At 41.4% G+C, this 14,448-nt stretch overlaps 2 protein-coding genes across 2 annotated transcripts in view; one reads left to right on the top strand and one right to left on the bottom strand.

Moving 5' to 3' along the window:
• The window catches only part of GNPTG (N-acetylglucosamine-1-phosphate transferase subunit gamma), a 9,688-nt gene extending 1,103 nt beyond the window's left edge, over positions 1-8,585 (bottom strand). The window contains exons 1-10 of the mRNA XM_055803857.1: positions 8,498-8,585; positions 8,364-8,418; positions 7,800-7,867; positions 5,689-5,743; positions 5,505-5,588; positions 4,336-4,429; positions 2,675-2,789; positions 2,009-2,091; positions 1,607-1,735; positions 246-327 (exon numbers count right to left, since the gene is read on the bottom strand). Of these exons, the coding sequence (XP_055659832.1) occupies positions 246-327; positions 1,607-1,735; positions 2,009-2,091; positions 2,675-2,789; positions 4,336-4,429; positions 5,505-5,588; positions 5,689-5,743; positions 7,800-7,867; positions 8,364-8,418; positions 8,498-8,543 (811 nt within the window). The 5' untranslated portion in view covers positions 8,544-8,585. The remainder of the gene's footprint in view (positions 1-245; positions 328-1,606; positions 1,736-2,008; positions 2,092-2,674; positions 2,790-4,335; positions 4,430-5,504; positions 5,589-5,688; positions 5,744-7,799; positions 7,868-8,363; positions 8,419-8,497) is intronic.
• TSR3 (TSR3 ribosome maturation factor) lies at positions 8,578-14,140 on the top strand. The gene is made up of 7 exons (XM_055803856.1): positions 8,578-8,707; positions 8,790-8,988; positions 9,752-9,945; positions 10,721-10,894; positions 12,329-12,392; positions 12,470-12,564; positions 13,018-14,140. The coding sequence occupies exons 1-7, from the start codon at positions 8,611-8,613 to the stop codon at positions 13,092-13,094; spliced, it is 900 nt and encodes a 299-aa protein (XP_055659831.1). The 5' UTR covers positions 8,578-8,610; the 3' UTR covers positions 13,095-14,140.
• The last annotated feature ends 308 nt before the right edge of the window (positions 14,141-14,448 follow it).

The following is a 14,448-nucleotide window of genomic DNA, read 5'->3' as shown; positions in this document are numbered from 1 at the left end:
CAGATGAACTTCACTTAAAACAGCAGACAAAACTTCCCAATAAAGCTGAAACAGATTTCCTGGGGACAAAACAAGTCCTCTTGAGCTGGAATCAAGACCTTAAGTACTTATTAAAAAATATGTCTACTGAATTTTACCTCCATATATGACAGGTCATTTAATCCTTGCTGTAACTGAAAACAGTATTTGGGTATTCACATTCTGAATAGGCAATAAAGAAAAAGAACGATACCAAAAAAACTCACCAGAATTTCCTTTGTATGCAATACCATGCTGATTTAATAAATCTTTAAGTTTTTTTATTTCTTTAGAAAGTAGCTTGTATTCCTAAGAAAGAAAATAATTTTAAAATGGTCTCCCAGTCTCCAAATGCAACCATAAAATGGGGGTTTATAAAAAACAATGGGACTGACCACTGCTGTTACAGCTTTTGACTTAAAAAAATCTTAAAAAGAAACTGCTTATTCCAAGAACAAGGTGCAAATTGTATAAAAAGATAGAAATCTATGTTGCCAAAACAGGAGCCAGCTTTTCCCAAGCCTTCAGGTGCTTTCTGTAATAATTTTTGATCTATCCTCTAACTAGCATTTTATCATAGCACAAAATTGTTTTCATTAGTTTGCTACAGGACCAGCCTTATTTTATTTTGTATTGTAATGCTACAGTCTGGAAACTTGTCCCCTCTTCAGCTCTTGACCTACTAAGAGACCCAAACCACACACGAAATCTTGAAGAAGCCCTGATATTTTATTGTGTTTTGGTTTTCACACGAATCAAGAAAGAGCTAAAGATTAACTTAAGATTCTGTGGTTACCACAATGGCCAACTTCATGTCAATTAAGCTATGATGAAGCCAGAAAAAAGATAATAAATACTGTATTGTTAACTATACTGTAAAAGAAATAGGTGAATATTCCAGCTCCTATTAGAACATCAAAATGGTGATCTTTATATAACTATACTCAGGTTAACCACAGTTTATCTGGTTATATTCAGGAATTACTACATGATGTTTTGCATTTGCTATGTTTTCAAATAAAATGACAGCAGTTTCTTTTCTGCATTACGATGAATTAATTCCCTTCCATGCTCTTTTTTTGATGTTCAGCTTGCTGTCTTTCAGGCTGAGCACACCTTCTACCTCTATCTTCCTCATTTCAATTCTGTTGAAACAGAAGTACTGTTCACACACATGAAAGTCATTCAGAAATGGACACAGCATAGATCATTCTGCCTTTGCTCATGGAACAGCTGGTGCTTTCTGACACAAGTCTGGGTAATTACCCACAGAGAGGAGTGTCAACATTCCCAAGGCTGGTTACACATTTATCTTCATTAGTAATTCTTTCATACTGCCAGACTGATATTCCCTAGCAAGAGTACTTACAGGGTGTTCATATCCCAAGCACCTAAACTAATTCCTACACAACCCCCATTACTGGGGGCAATCAGTTGTGCTGGTTTGGTTTTGACTTAAGAGTTAAAGATATCGAATCGCTCTGTATGCAGACTGTTACATATTGAAATCAGAAAACATAATCCCATGAACAGATTACAGTAAAAAGATGGCAATTTAATTCCATATTGTAAAAACTAGGCTCTATACCTTACTGCACTTCTCCACTGTTTCAAATTCCAGACTTGTTTTCTTACTGTGTTTCTCAACTTCCTTTTCTTCTGTTGCTTTTAGAAGTCCTGCTTCCTCAAAAATCTCTTTCAGTATTTTTTTGTATCCCTAAAAAAGAAAATTTCCAGAAGACAATAATAGTCAGTGCACCTGACCCTCATCTCCACCTGTACTTTGCACTGGCCATTCCAACTTCTCAAGCTTCACTGTAGAAAACATTACAATTACCAGTTGATATAGCAGTTACAAAGCATAAAAAATACTATTTGCCAGCTGCAGAATAAACACATCCACTCCAAAAAGAGAAACTGCAGAAGCCAGGTTTGGCTATTTGACAGTAATTGTTCTTTACCAAAAAGAGGTGGGAAAAAAGTAACAAACCTGGTCAGTTACTAGTTCATCATACAGAAGCTGCTCTGCTTCATCCCACTTCCTTTGCAGTGCTTCAGTCAGAGTTGGATAAACTAAAAAATGGAACTCAAACCGTGTAAAAATCAGCAGCTGTCCTGCATCAGTTACGTGTTCCTTTAGTAGCATGCAAGCATGTTTGTCTTAAGAACTCCGTATTTTCTGTACAGTACATTGTCTCTACTGCTGCCAAGAGTTGGGGCTAAGCTTAAATTCTGCTTCACATATTTAAAGTCTCTGGATAATGCCACTGACCAAAATTTTTTCTCTTATTTCCAGCTAGAAGGCCTTGTATTTCTTTGTTGAATGTCATTCTAACTGAGCTTGCCCTTTTCATAATGTAAGTAATTGAGCAGATAGTACAGGGCTGATTCCTATGACCAGTCCAAGTTAAAAAAAAAAACAACCAACCACCAAATCAGTCACAGGATCTATACTAGCAATGACAATTTATTTGAGAAATACCTATATGTTATCTCATATATCCCAATCATATAATTGGGATTTAAAATACACTTCATATTATGCTACATTTAATACTCATTTATATGAAGTTACAGCCTCAAAGAACCTAAAAAATAACTCTTAGGTTGGCATAACATGCCAGCTGCTCCACACAAATAATTTTCTTAATCTTACCTAAAAGAGAGTGAGGATGGCACACAAGAGGAGTCTCAAATGTCAGAGAGTAAACACAAGTACTTGGCTCAGACACATAAGCCAATTTATTGCTCTTTCCGCAAACAAGGTGAACCTAAACATGAGTAAAAACAAAGATGAGCAAAGCATCTCCATGTGAAACAGGACCAGCATTGACAGATCAGTTTGCCATCTTTCAATGCTAGCAGATGCACCTCTGTACATACTGTCATGTCAAAGTTTCCAGTGCTGCTATCCACAGAAAAAGAATCATAGCAAGCACATCTGCAAATTATTTTGTCAAATGTGAAAACTGCTTCCCTTAATGGGAAAAGATCCCCTCACCCACCATTGCTTCTTGGAGTCCAAAGCACTGTATTTCCAGCAAGAATAAAAGTAAAAAGGAGGGTGAATAGGACACCCTTTATTTAGAACCTCATCTGACACAAGCACAATTCACTTAAGTTTTAGTTCTGACCATCGTGCTAAATAAAGAGAACAATAGACATCTAGCCTGCAGAAATTTGCTTTCATCTCTCAACTTCGAGCACCAGTATTTTCTGTCTGTTCAAAACTAAATGCCAGTGAAAGATATGGATCACAGTATCAAAGGTCATACAAGACTATTAATTCTTTCTGCAGCCCCTATGGGAGATAAAGACGTTAACAAGGCACCTCCATTACAGTATTTTCACCTTGGCCAAGAAATTCTGTCCCTTATCCCATCTTCATATTAGTTATTACTCCAACTATATATATCCCTCTCTCTAAAGTATTGTATTGTCACTCATCATAGTAATAGCTAAGCATCTTCTACACGAAAAGAGGCCTGTTGTGAACTATACGGTATCTTTAACTTCTTCTCTATAGCAATCTATGTCACCAGCGAATGTGAAGTTTAATACATTATACTTGTAAAACTGTATCACACACTGAAATGGGAGATGGAAAAACATTAATGAATGGAAGGATAAAGGATGTGTGCAAATCATGTGCCACACATTGGGCAAGTCTCAGACAGCCTTCCTTACCCTTATAGATAAATAGTAACTTGGCACAGAGACTGTTAGAATGTGAAAAGAAACATTTTAACCACTCCACAAAGCAAGAATTTTTACTTCTGCTTTAAAATGTACTCACACCAGAATCTGCTTCTCTTTGAGTTGGTTCCTCTGTCACTCCCATATATTCAATTCCTTCCCGATTCTCTTTGCATGCCCTCTGCTCTTGTTTTAACACCTTACCTAACTCCTCAGCATGCTGCTGTTAACTGGCTAATTCTTCTCCCTGGATGTTCCTAGCACAATAGGCTGGCATCTTGAATTCAACAAATAGCTCTGTTTCTTTATTTTTCCTGACACAAACTACAAAGCACTCTATGTTTCCACAGTAGTGACAATACCAGAAAAGAATACTCTATCAAAGAAAAAAAAAAAGTTAAAAGTAACTAGTGAGAATACACATAAGTAAACACCTTCAAAACGTTATCCTGATTTTAGCTTCCCTCTTCTATTCATTCACCTAGCTCCTACAGAAATTCATCTTTATATCATATCTTGAATTATGACTTCTTCAAGGTAGGAATGTTTCAGTCTGTAAAGTGTCACGAGTGTGTGTAGAGAGTCATGCTGTCTGAATTAGCATCATCTAGGTTATTGTACCTTTGTCTGTCTGCTCTTAGTTTCACATGAGTCTCCTTCCCTCATCCACATTCCAACAAATGTGTTGTTCTCAATTTCCCATTCATGCCAGATTCTGAAAAAATAGGACACCATTTTATTTTAAGTAAGTGGAAAGAAAAAGGTGAACACTTAGGAAGAAAAACAGGAATACCCTTATATCATGTTCAATTTAATTGTATATACTTCACTTTCATTGTCTTAGTATTCCCATTTCTTACAGCCAAGACCTTATAAACAGCGTAGTATGGAATCCAGGCTGCTGTATAGGGCAGGCGCATCAACATTACTTTGAGAGCACAGTTTTGGATCAGCTTTCAGTTTGCAAACCTTCTGCACTTACAAATCCATGTTTAAATCCAGTAAGGTAACAGCTTATAGATCAATCCCACCATTAATTCCATGATGCCAAGTACCCTGTGGAACTCTGCAGGATTTTTAGTGCTGGTGAGAGCACCCACAAAAACTAGTCTCTACTTCTGCTAGTCCTAAAGCCAACGATAATCTCAGCGTCTTGGTGTACCTTTTCCTCTCATTAATTATCTCATTAATGAGATTGTTAACGAATTATTGTGCATAGGCAGGGGGGGAAAAAGAGACATCTATATACAAAACAGTTGGAAAGGCAGTAATTTTAAAGCAGTTCTCTGGTTTATAATATAATTACATTTACTTTAGGTCTTATGATTTGGACACTCTGGTGTCTTTGAATACTTTGGGATACTTCTTAGGGTCTACACCGAGTCTTTTATTACCTTTTATTTAATAAGTTTAACACAACCACTAGGCGTAAAGCACTCATTTCATTTTGTAAGGTTATATTCAACTCAAAGTGAAAATAGTGAACAGACATGAAATTTTGGTTAGTATAAGCTGTAGTTAAACATTACTGAATTTCTCACATGGGCATATCACAACTGCAGTTGGCGCTGGTTATGTATCAGCCTCCAGCTAAAACAGGAGTTTAGTATTTATCAACAAAAAAATTTGAATTTTTCAAGACGTGGTATTTTTATGCATAATGACTTGGGAAATACAATGAACTAAGCTGACAAATAAAAGAAAAATAATTTTAAAACTGCTTCCTTTTTGACAATCTATAAAAGTCTGCTAACAACACAGGTAAAATTTAAAAGGTCTAAAAGCCTCACCCCAAAATCCCACTATAGGCATTCCATCGAAAAGTCTGCTCATGCTGAGTGACATTATGGAAAGGACAAAACTCATACTTGTACCTTGAAATAAAAAGAAAAAAAGAAGTGTTTCAGACTGAAACAAAAAAATAGTTAATTGCTGATAAATATATAGAATCAAATTTTCAAATCCATTACTCACGTAGATTCCACAAAACTGAAACACTTGCCAGCAAGCCTAAAGAGATGTGCAGGGCCTAAAAACACCACAAAATGACATCAAGGAAAAATAATTTTTTAATTAAATTTAAGCGACTCTGCATCTTTAACATTTTTCATCTTCAATACTCAGTGAAATAGATAAGCCTCTTTCTACAACATAAATAAGAAACCTGTATACAAACAAATAGGAGGAGGCCAGATGCATAAGAGGAATCAACAGTGCAAATCTCGCCAAAATCTAACATTGAAATCACTAGGACTCTTGTTTGGAAGCTGTCTGTCCCCAAAGTCATCCAAACTCCTCAAGTTTATACTAGTAAAGCTCAGAATGTCAACAGTGCTGTGTATTTAAGTTCCACTGAGATTCCTGAACTAGATACTCCTTTTCACAGTTAGACTTCACAGTCTGATCCAGTTAGTATTCAACAAGATAAACCTTGTACCATCAGACGGGTCAGCAGTTACAATTCTACTTTTGTAGAATGAACCACTCCAACCTTGCTGTAGAAGGAATCTAAGACAGGTGACTTGTCATTCAAAAAAGGGCCAGAAGTTCTGAGCCATGTGCTACAGGGGTATTTCAGTGTCCCTTGCTTAAGGTAACTTTGCATGGAGTGCAGTACTTGTAAGGAAAGAAGAAAAGAGACTACAAAGCAACTAAAATAAAACCCCACCCTGGATTCTAATTCCCCACTATTAGGACTGCCTATGTACTTCTTCCAAAGATCTAGACAAGGAATCCTACAAAGTAGAAGATCAGACCACCAGAGTCATGCCCTCTGGAATGCCCTAATCGCTGGGACACCAGCAGGTTCCTTCCCATGTCATTTGTATGACTGTATGATCTTGCATTTCAGTCTAGAGATTATCATAGGCTGGGCCAAAGGGTTTGCCCCTTCTACTGCTTGCAGTCTGTGCCTTAGAGATTAGGATGCTCTCCCCGCAGAGGAAGAAAAGCAAATCGGGATGTCCCTGAGGAATGCATTGAACTCTTGCCTCCATCATTTGGGCACGTGATCTGGAAGAGACATTATAGGAACTATTACCCCAACTGTCTTGTAGAAGAGAAGAACAAGTCAGGTTTCTGCGCTAAAGAAATAATTGTGCAAGACAGCATTCCACCTCCTAGATTCCAGTTCCATAGACACAATTTTTGGCTACACATAAGCTCCCACATGCAGGAAAGAAGGCTTTCCAGCATACTGTCCTAACTTTTTTCCTGCTATTTTTGGCATCTTTCCATTCAGCATTATAACTCTTACTAACCACATTTCTAACTATCTCACTTTTCACATGCAGAATTTCCACACTTGATTTGAATTTATAAATACATATGTACATATGCACATACATACATCTAAATAAATAAAAATATTTACAAAACATGACAGAACACATTAAGCATGACCACATTCAATGTCACCACACCAAAATGCATTTGCTGAACCTGAACAGGGTTTAAGTCTGTGCCTAAGGTTTGCTGAGAGACAAGAGTTATTTCCTTTTGCTTACTCTTTGCTGTCATTTATTTTTCTTTTAGTTTGCTTTCATTATTTTATCTACTCTCTCTATACATGGTCTAAAATATTTTAGATTCCTGTTTATTCTGGTAAAGGGCTGGACTGACATTGCAGCACCCAGGCTTTGAGTGTCAAACTGAGCTCCCACGACCTGTTCCAAGACCACTCAGGACTTTTTTTAAAAACAGTTTGTGAGTACCAAGTACTATCAGATGACGGGATGGCTTTTATATGACAACTGCAAGGATGTCAGGATTGTTTCAAGAAGAAAGAAGTTTTTACTAAGGATCAGAAGGATCTGCAGCTGGCTCAGCATGTGCAGCGCAGGAGGTGTGGGTACCAGCGCAGCAGCAATCTGAACAGCACTGGGGCATGAACTCTGCAGAGGTTAATCTAGGTTTTAACATTTCAGAAGCACAATAAAACATATTTGCCCATGCTTATTTTCCATGACGCTCATAAAATGACAGGTGACACTCGTCTTTGCCCGCATGAAGTGCAGGCAGGCTGCTCTGCAAGGGGCCTTCACTAAAGGCCGGAATCGGGGGCAGCGGGTGACGCTGGCACGTACCTGACAGGGCGGACGGGGCCACCTTCGGCTGCAGCCGGCTGGGCTGGGGCAGGAACGGGTTGTTCAGCCTTGCGAGGGGGGAGGGGCACGGCCAGGGCCGAGTCACGCGTGCGCCCCCGCTCCGGAGCGCCCCGCGCAAACGGGGAACAGGGAGCAGAAGCGGGGTCCGGCAGCGGGGAGTGGGGTCCGGCAGCGGGGAGCGGGGATCGGGAGCGGGGAGCGGGGTCCGGCAGCGGGGAGCGGGGATCGGGAGCGGGGAGCGGGGAGCGGGGTCCGGCAGCGGGGAGCGGGGTCCGGCAGCGGGGAGCGGGGGCCGGGAGCGGGGAGCGGGGGCCGGGAGCGGGGAGCCGGGAACGGGGAGCGGGGTCCGGCAGCAGGGAGCGGGGAGCGGGGGCCGGCAGCGGGGTCCGGCAGCGGGGAGCGCGGGCCGGCAGCGGGGGCCGAGCCGGGAGGGGGTGCGGGGGCCGGCAGCGGGGCTCGGGCCAGGACCGGGAGCGGCTGCGGGGCCGGGAGCAGCACAGGGACCCGGGGTTGGCGAGACAAGGCCGGCAGGTGGCCACGTACCCGAACGTGTTCGGCTCCTCCACGATCTTCATCTTCCCCGCCGAGGCGAAGGGACCTGCCGGGCAGAGAGCCGTTGGCGGCGGCGGGCGGCCGGTCCGGCCCCACCGCTGCCCCCCGCCCGCCCCCGCGCTCACCCAGCGCCGCGCCCAGCGCCGCCAGCAGCAGCCGGGCGGCCGCCATCGCCTCTTCCGCCGGTAGCGGAAGGGCGCGGGGCCACGGAGCGGCCGCTCCGCCCCGACGCTGAGCTATGGAGCGCGGCCGGCGCGGGGTCCCCCGGCGGGGCAGGCGGAGCGGCGGCGGCGGCCTCCGCACCTTCGCGGCGGAAGCGGAGGCCGCGCTGAGAGGTGGGAGCGCGCTGCGGGACGGGCGGGGGGCCAGGGGCGGGCGGGCGGCCGCGGGGCGCTAACCCGCGCCTGCCGTTTGCAGCCTGCGTGGAGGGCCAGGCCGCGGCGGCGGAGCTCCCGTGCCCTCTTGCCATGTGGGAGCTCGGGCACTGCGACCCCAGGAAATGCACCGGGAGGAGGCTGGCGCGGAAAGGGCTGCTCCGCACCCTGCGGCTCCGCCAGCGGTTCCCGGGCCTCGTCCTCAGCCCCCTGGCCGCCCAGTGCGTCTCCCCGGCTGACAGGTAAACCGCCGGCGGGGCGCAGGGCTCGCTCGCTGCCGCCACGGTGCCTTAGGGAGAATGTTTTGTGCTGCGATTCAGGGCCAGAACAGCGCTACGGCATAAACTTGACCTTCCTGTTACATTACACCGATGCATGAACATGAGAAGCACAGCCCTCCTATTAAACCAGGTTATCGTTTGTACACAAACTGGTACCAGGTGGAAAAAGTGCCTGTAGCTGCCGATGCGAAATCTGTGTGGTTTGTAGGTTAATCAGGGTCACGGCCCAACAGCTACTGCATCTTTTATGATTCCATGTGCAAGTTCTGAGTCTAGGCAACACAGTGCATGACCTAGAAAACTTACTTGTGCGAAATGCTGAGAATTTCCTTCAAACGTGCCAGCAGAATTTTTATAAAGGTGTATTTACTCAGAGAAAAGATTCGTCTTCAGAAGCTAGCAGAGAACGTAAATCCAGATTTTGGTGTACTTTTAAGAATGTGAATGTTTCTATTAACCACACTGTTGTCACATTTTTATACCTAGATTTTTTCACTTTCAGTTTGAAATGTATGGATAAACTTTTTTTGCCATATGCATGTCCACAGGAAAAGGATGTTATTCTTTCACGTTGCACCTCTATTTTATGAAAGATTTTTTGATTGACAAAGGGGAGGGGGGTTATATGTGAATTTGTTGCCAGTATAAAGTGCCAGTTGTAATTCTCACTTTACCAATACAATGATAAGATTTTTTTCAAATAAAGCAATGTTTCTTTTTCCAGGCATGTCGTGGCTCAGAGTGGAATTGCAGTCATAGATTGCTCATGGGCCAAATTAGAAGAAACTCCCTTTAATAAAATGAGAGGAAGTTACCTACGGCTGCTGCCTTACTTGTTGGCTGCAAATCCTGTGAACTATGGCCGGCCATGCAAGCTGTCCTGCGTGGAAGCTTTTGCTGCAGCTTTTTATATTGTTGGTAGGCTGTAATGTGTCTGATGTGAAATGTGTTGCCAGCAATTCTTACATCCTTAATAGATCAGATGAGATGATCTGCGATAAAACGAACTGTAATGCTGTCCCACTGGCCATCACTTTGTTGAGTTGGGAATCACGTTGTCTAGCTTCCTTCCAAGCACTTCTGTCTGGCAGCATCAAGGTATCTGTGGGGTGTTCATGTCAGCTACTAAACAGGACACATAAACTGATGATTCTGGTTTAGTCAGGATGGCACTTAATGTTAGAAAAGCTGTTTAAAAAACCTAGAGAAGACAGAGCATGAATCCCTGGGCCCCTTTGTCTTAATGGGAGGTAACAGCTGCCTGTTAATGGGGTGGGTTCTGGTTAAGAACAGAACCTTGCGGTGTGTTTCAGGCTCATCACAGAACTTTCTTGACAACTGGAGACATGCTGTAATGTACCGCAGACAAATCTTGTCTTCTGAAAATACCATATGTACAGCTGCTCTCTTACTGAAGGACTGTGGGAGCTAGAGCTTGAATCATTCATTACCTGTACAAAACATTTTTATATAACGCTCACTAAAAGACCTTTTCTTAGATTCAGGTAGGTATTTCACATTAAACTGAAATTTGAAAAGATTTTTGAAGAATCTGAATCCCCGAACACTGAAAAATACTGGCAAACATCTCTCTATTGTAGCAATACGTAGATATGTACTGAACTTAGAAATCTTTAAACTGAGTGAAATCTCGTACTGAAAAAAACACCTGATGATTTATTTTCTGTTTTAGGATTCCCAGACCTAGCCACCATTCTTCTAAGGAAATTTAAATGGGGTATGGCATTTATTGACTTAAACAAAAATCTCTTGGAAAAATATGCAGCCTGTCATTGTGAGGAAGAAGTGCTGAGAGTTGAACAGGATTTTTTAGCCAGTGTCCAAGAAACAAAAGACGAAGAAATAGGTAAGAAAACCCAGAGACACACCACATACATCCTCTTCCTAACTAGTTTCCTTACAATCTTTTCTGTTAATCTCATGAAACTATTGGCAAGGTAGAGATAAGAGTTTTGTTGATATGTGTTATTCTGTCTTTATACTGCGTATTCTTTTTATAAGCAAATTTGCCTATTTTTTTCAACTTAGAAAGATGAAAACAACTAAAGCAATTTAATGCATATAGTTGTGTATTCACAGCTGAGCTGTGGAGCAGCTACCCTGATTAAATTAAGGATATCGGAGTAAAAAGAAAACATGATTCTTCTTCATTTTATCTACAGATGTTAAAAGCAGATACAAGTAAAAAGACTAGTAATTTAGGTGGACTATAAGAGAAATACAGGGATACATCTGAGAGCAAGTTAGTTATACGTAAACCTAAGTAAGACCTTTAATGGACATGTTTATATAGTACCTAATCAAGATGTTTAAAGTCAGACCTGTAAAGATAATTAATGGCCTTTAATAAGTACAACAGTTTATTCCCAAATTCTTCTAGTAACTTCTTGATACCCCATTATTTCAGGTTGTATTCACAGGTGAGTGCTTGGTCTCATTCAAAACAGTACAAAACAAGCCAAATGGGATTATCAAAATATATGAAGAGAGATGCTCCTAATTAATGTTTTCCTTTCACAGTGGTTAAGTCCCACAAAAATAGGCCAGGGGATCACACTGCAAGGAGATGGTAGACAGCTTTTAGTTTCTCTGAACTTTGATCTCTTTGCCATGACGTGCTAGGCTGAATGGAATCACCTTGTTGTGTGGTGGAAGCACAACTAGTGTTACACTAATCTGAAGACAGTTCTTAAGGGGCAACGCTATCATACCAAGTAAAGCACGCTTCCACCCATGACCCTGTATTTTCAGGATGGACAGTAATACCAAAGCTATCATGCCTTATTTGACTTTTCCGAGGCAACAGTTCTCCCCAGCTCTATAAGCCAAGGTAAATCTAGCCCTGCCCTTACTCAGCAAGAGCTAAACCTGGACAGCTATACTTCACTTCTCCATAGATGCAAACTAACTACATAGCCCTTTTAGAAATAAGCCATTCTGAGAAAACCCATGTTTTCTTACCGAAAGATTCCAGAACCTCCATGTACACTCTCACTACCCGCAAAGAGCTACTGAACCCCAGGGAGGGTCGGGCAGCAGAAACAGGACGCAAAAAGCATGGGAAAGAGTGAAAAGACTAGAATGAGGGCAGGACTTGGCAGTTGTTTCTCACCTCGCTTGCTTTTGAACAAAACAGCTATGATAAACTTATCAGAAAGCTGAACCAGACTTCCTATGCCTTCCCCTCCCTGTCAATAATCTTCTCTTACAATGAAAATGAAGACAGGCCGTCAAAATATGCCTTCTTCATCAACGTGTGTGTTTTTCTTCCTTTTTCTAGATCCATTTGATGTTGACTCAGGAAAAGAATTTTCTAATCTGAACAGACCAATCAGTTCCCCAGGGTAATGGAATTTAATCTGAATACCGTTTTTTTTATTGTAAGTTGCTTTGCTTTTATAATGCTGAAAAATGTTTCCAGACTAGCACAAGGTAATGAAGAATCTGAGGAAGACAGCGTGAGCACTTCAGATGATGCCACTGAAAGCAGTGATGAGAGCAGTCCAGAAGATCATGGTACTGTAACATTGCTGCAACAACCACTAATAAATGAACTTGAAAGTGGAAAAAACCCCAACAACAAAATCTAAAACCAAACCAAACCACATAAATAAACACCTCCCCCCCCCAAAAAAAAAATCCCCAAAAGTTGCAACATCTTGTATAAAAACTTTGTTTATAAATGGTTAAGTGGCTTGTTCACCTGTAACTTAGCAAATGCCTTCCTTTGGGTGAACCTTGGGCTGTATGTGGATTTATGGGCCTGTTTATACACATGAAGGCTTTAGGTTATTTAATTTTTAGTTCATGAAATGCTAATTACTATGTAAAGAGCCTGAAGCTTAGTTACAAGGTAAAAAAAAAAAAAAAGCCCTGTATTCTATTCAATGTCTGGAAAGTGTTTTACAGGGATTATTTTTGCCTAATACTATATTAACTAACCCTTCTAACTTCTGGGTTATATTTCAGATGAGAAACCTGACCAAGTTACTGCCCTGTTCAGTGCCCCTGCCACAGAAGGTGCCTCTGACTTTTTGCAGCCTTGAACCTGCCATGTGTATTTCAACTACTTCATCTGGTTTAGGGTAAACTATCTAAGCTGAAAAGTAAAAAAATTATTCTTGCAATTGTAGTATCATCTCAGTATGTCTTTTCAGTAACTTCACTTGCTATTTTTTATTTACTCTGATAGATAGCCCTAAGCAATATACACTGTTTTAGCACTGTATATTCAGAACTGTACCATAAAATTTCAAGGTAACAGGTTCAGCAACGCTCCTTACTTGTAGTGGCACTCTGGCAAGTGGGAGATAAATATTTAAGGGCCAGACAACATGTGAGTCAGACTCTCATCAGCACTTGCATCTTAGTTCACTTTCCCATATACTGCCAGTTTGTGTATAGTGAAAGTGCAGCTGTTAGCAGTTATTTTCTGTACTTTTAAATTGAATGCTCTTTTTTGAGTTTCCAGCACCCAGCTGGAACTTATTTAAGCCTAAACTTCAGCAACCCTACAGCAGAACTGGAGATATTCAGGACAAATCTTTGTGTTACCTTCATGTATACCAAGTCCTTTGAGTCACAGCAAGATTTTTACCTCAACCCTCTTCTACTAGAGATATTAAATGCCAGCCCTACTGGAGCTAGAATTGGGAGTCACAGCAGCAGTTTCAGTGGTACAAGTATTCCATCTCCCTTTAAAAAAAAAACCAAACCACCCCAAGTAAATGAATTTGTCAGGGAATCTTTCCTTTAACTCAAGTTTCACTCAGTTAGTCACTTTCCCACCCCAAGCACACACAGACTTTCCTAAATCAGCTGTTTTAACATGGACTTCAAGAGAAAGGTAAGGAAGAAATCCGACACAAACAATTTTTACAGGTCTAAGAATAATGTGTGTTAGCTATTCTGATTTGGGCAAATGCCTTTATGTTACAAAGCTATTGTAATCAAATGCAGACAAGCAGAACAGATCTGAGAACAGAGCTGTATCACACTTAGAATAACTGAAGTCTCTAGCAGTTGCCATTTTTTAATCACAAAAGCAATGAAGAAGCTACAGCTTGTATGGCACAAAGCTTTTCACACTTCATTTGGTTTGCAGAATGATTTTGACTAAAAAATACAATTAAAAAAAAGCAGTGAAAGTTTAATAGAGGGCATATCAGCTTGACATACATGAAAATAACTTACATAATTTAACAGATTTCCTTTACAGAAGGAAACTGTAATTGCATAGAGCACGTCCTTTCCCTAAAAATCTATATACATTGACATAAGGAAGAAGGCACAAAAGAATTTCTGGTAAGTACCATTGAAAATCCCCAGTTGCTGTAGGTCACCTTGCATTCCTTGGACAGCTTCTATTATTGTTCATACTGATCTAACATTGTTATTTTA

Source organism: Falco peregrinus, chromosome 5, assembly GCF_023634155.1.
Source record: "Falco peregrinus isolate bFalPer1 chromosome 5, bFalPer1.pri, whole genome shotgun sequence".
NCBI classification, from domain to species: Eukaryota; Metazoa; Chordata; class Aves; order Falconiformes; family Falconidae; genus Falco; species Falco peregrinus.
Note: the sequence above shows the minus strand (reverse complement) of the source record. Positions and strands in the feature narration are given on the sequence as shown.

What these genes read in the sequence shown, in the direction of transcription:
- TSR3 (XM_055803856.1), top strand. Translation starts at nt 8,611, where the DNA reads ATGGAGCGCGGCCGGCGCGGGGTCCCCCGGCGGGGCAGGCGGAGCGGC. An exon ending in AGCGGAGGCCGCGCTGAGAG is followed by an intron (nt 8,708 to 8,789) that starts GTGGGAGCGCGC and finishes TGCCGTTTGCAG; the next exon opens with CCTGCGTGGAGGGCCAGGCC. An exon ending in AGACCAATCAGTTCCCCAGG is followed by an intron (nt 12,393 to 12,469) that starts GTAATGGAATTT and finishes AAATGTTTCCAG; the next exon opens with ACTAGCACAAGGTAATGAAG.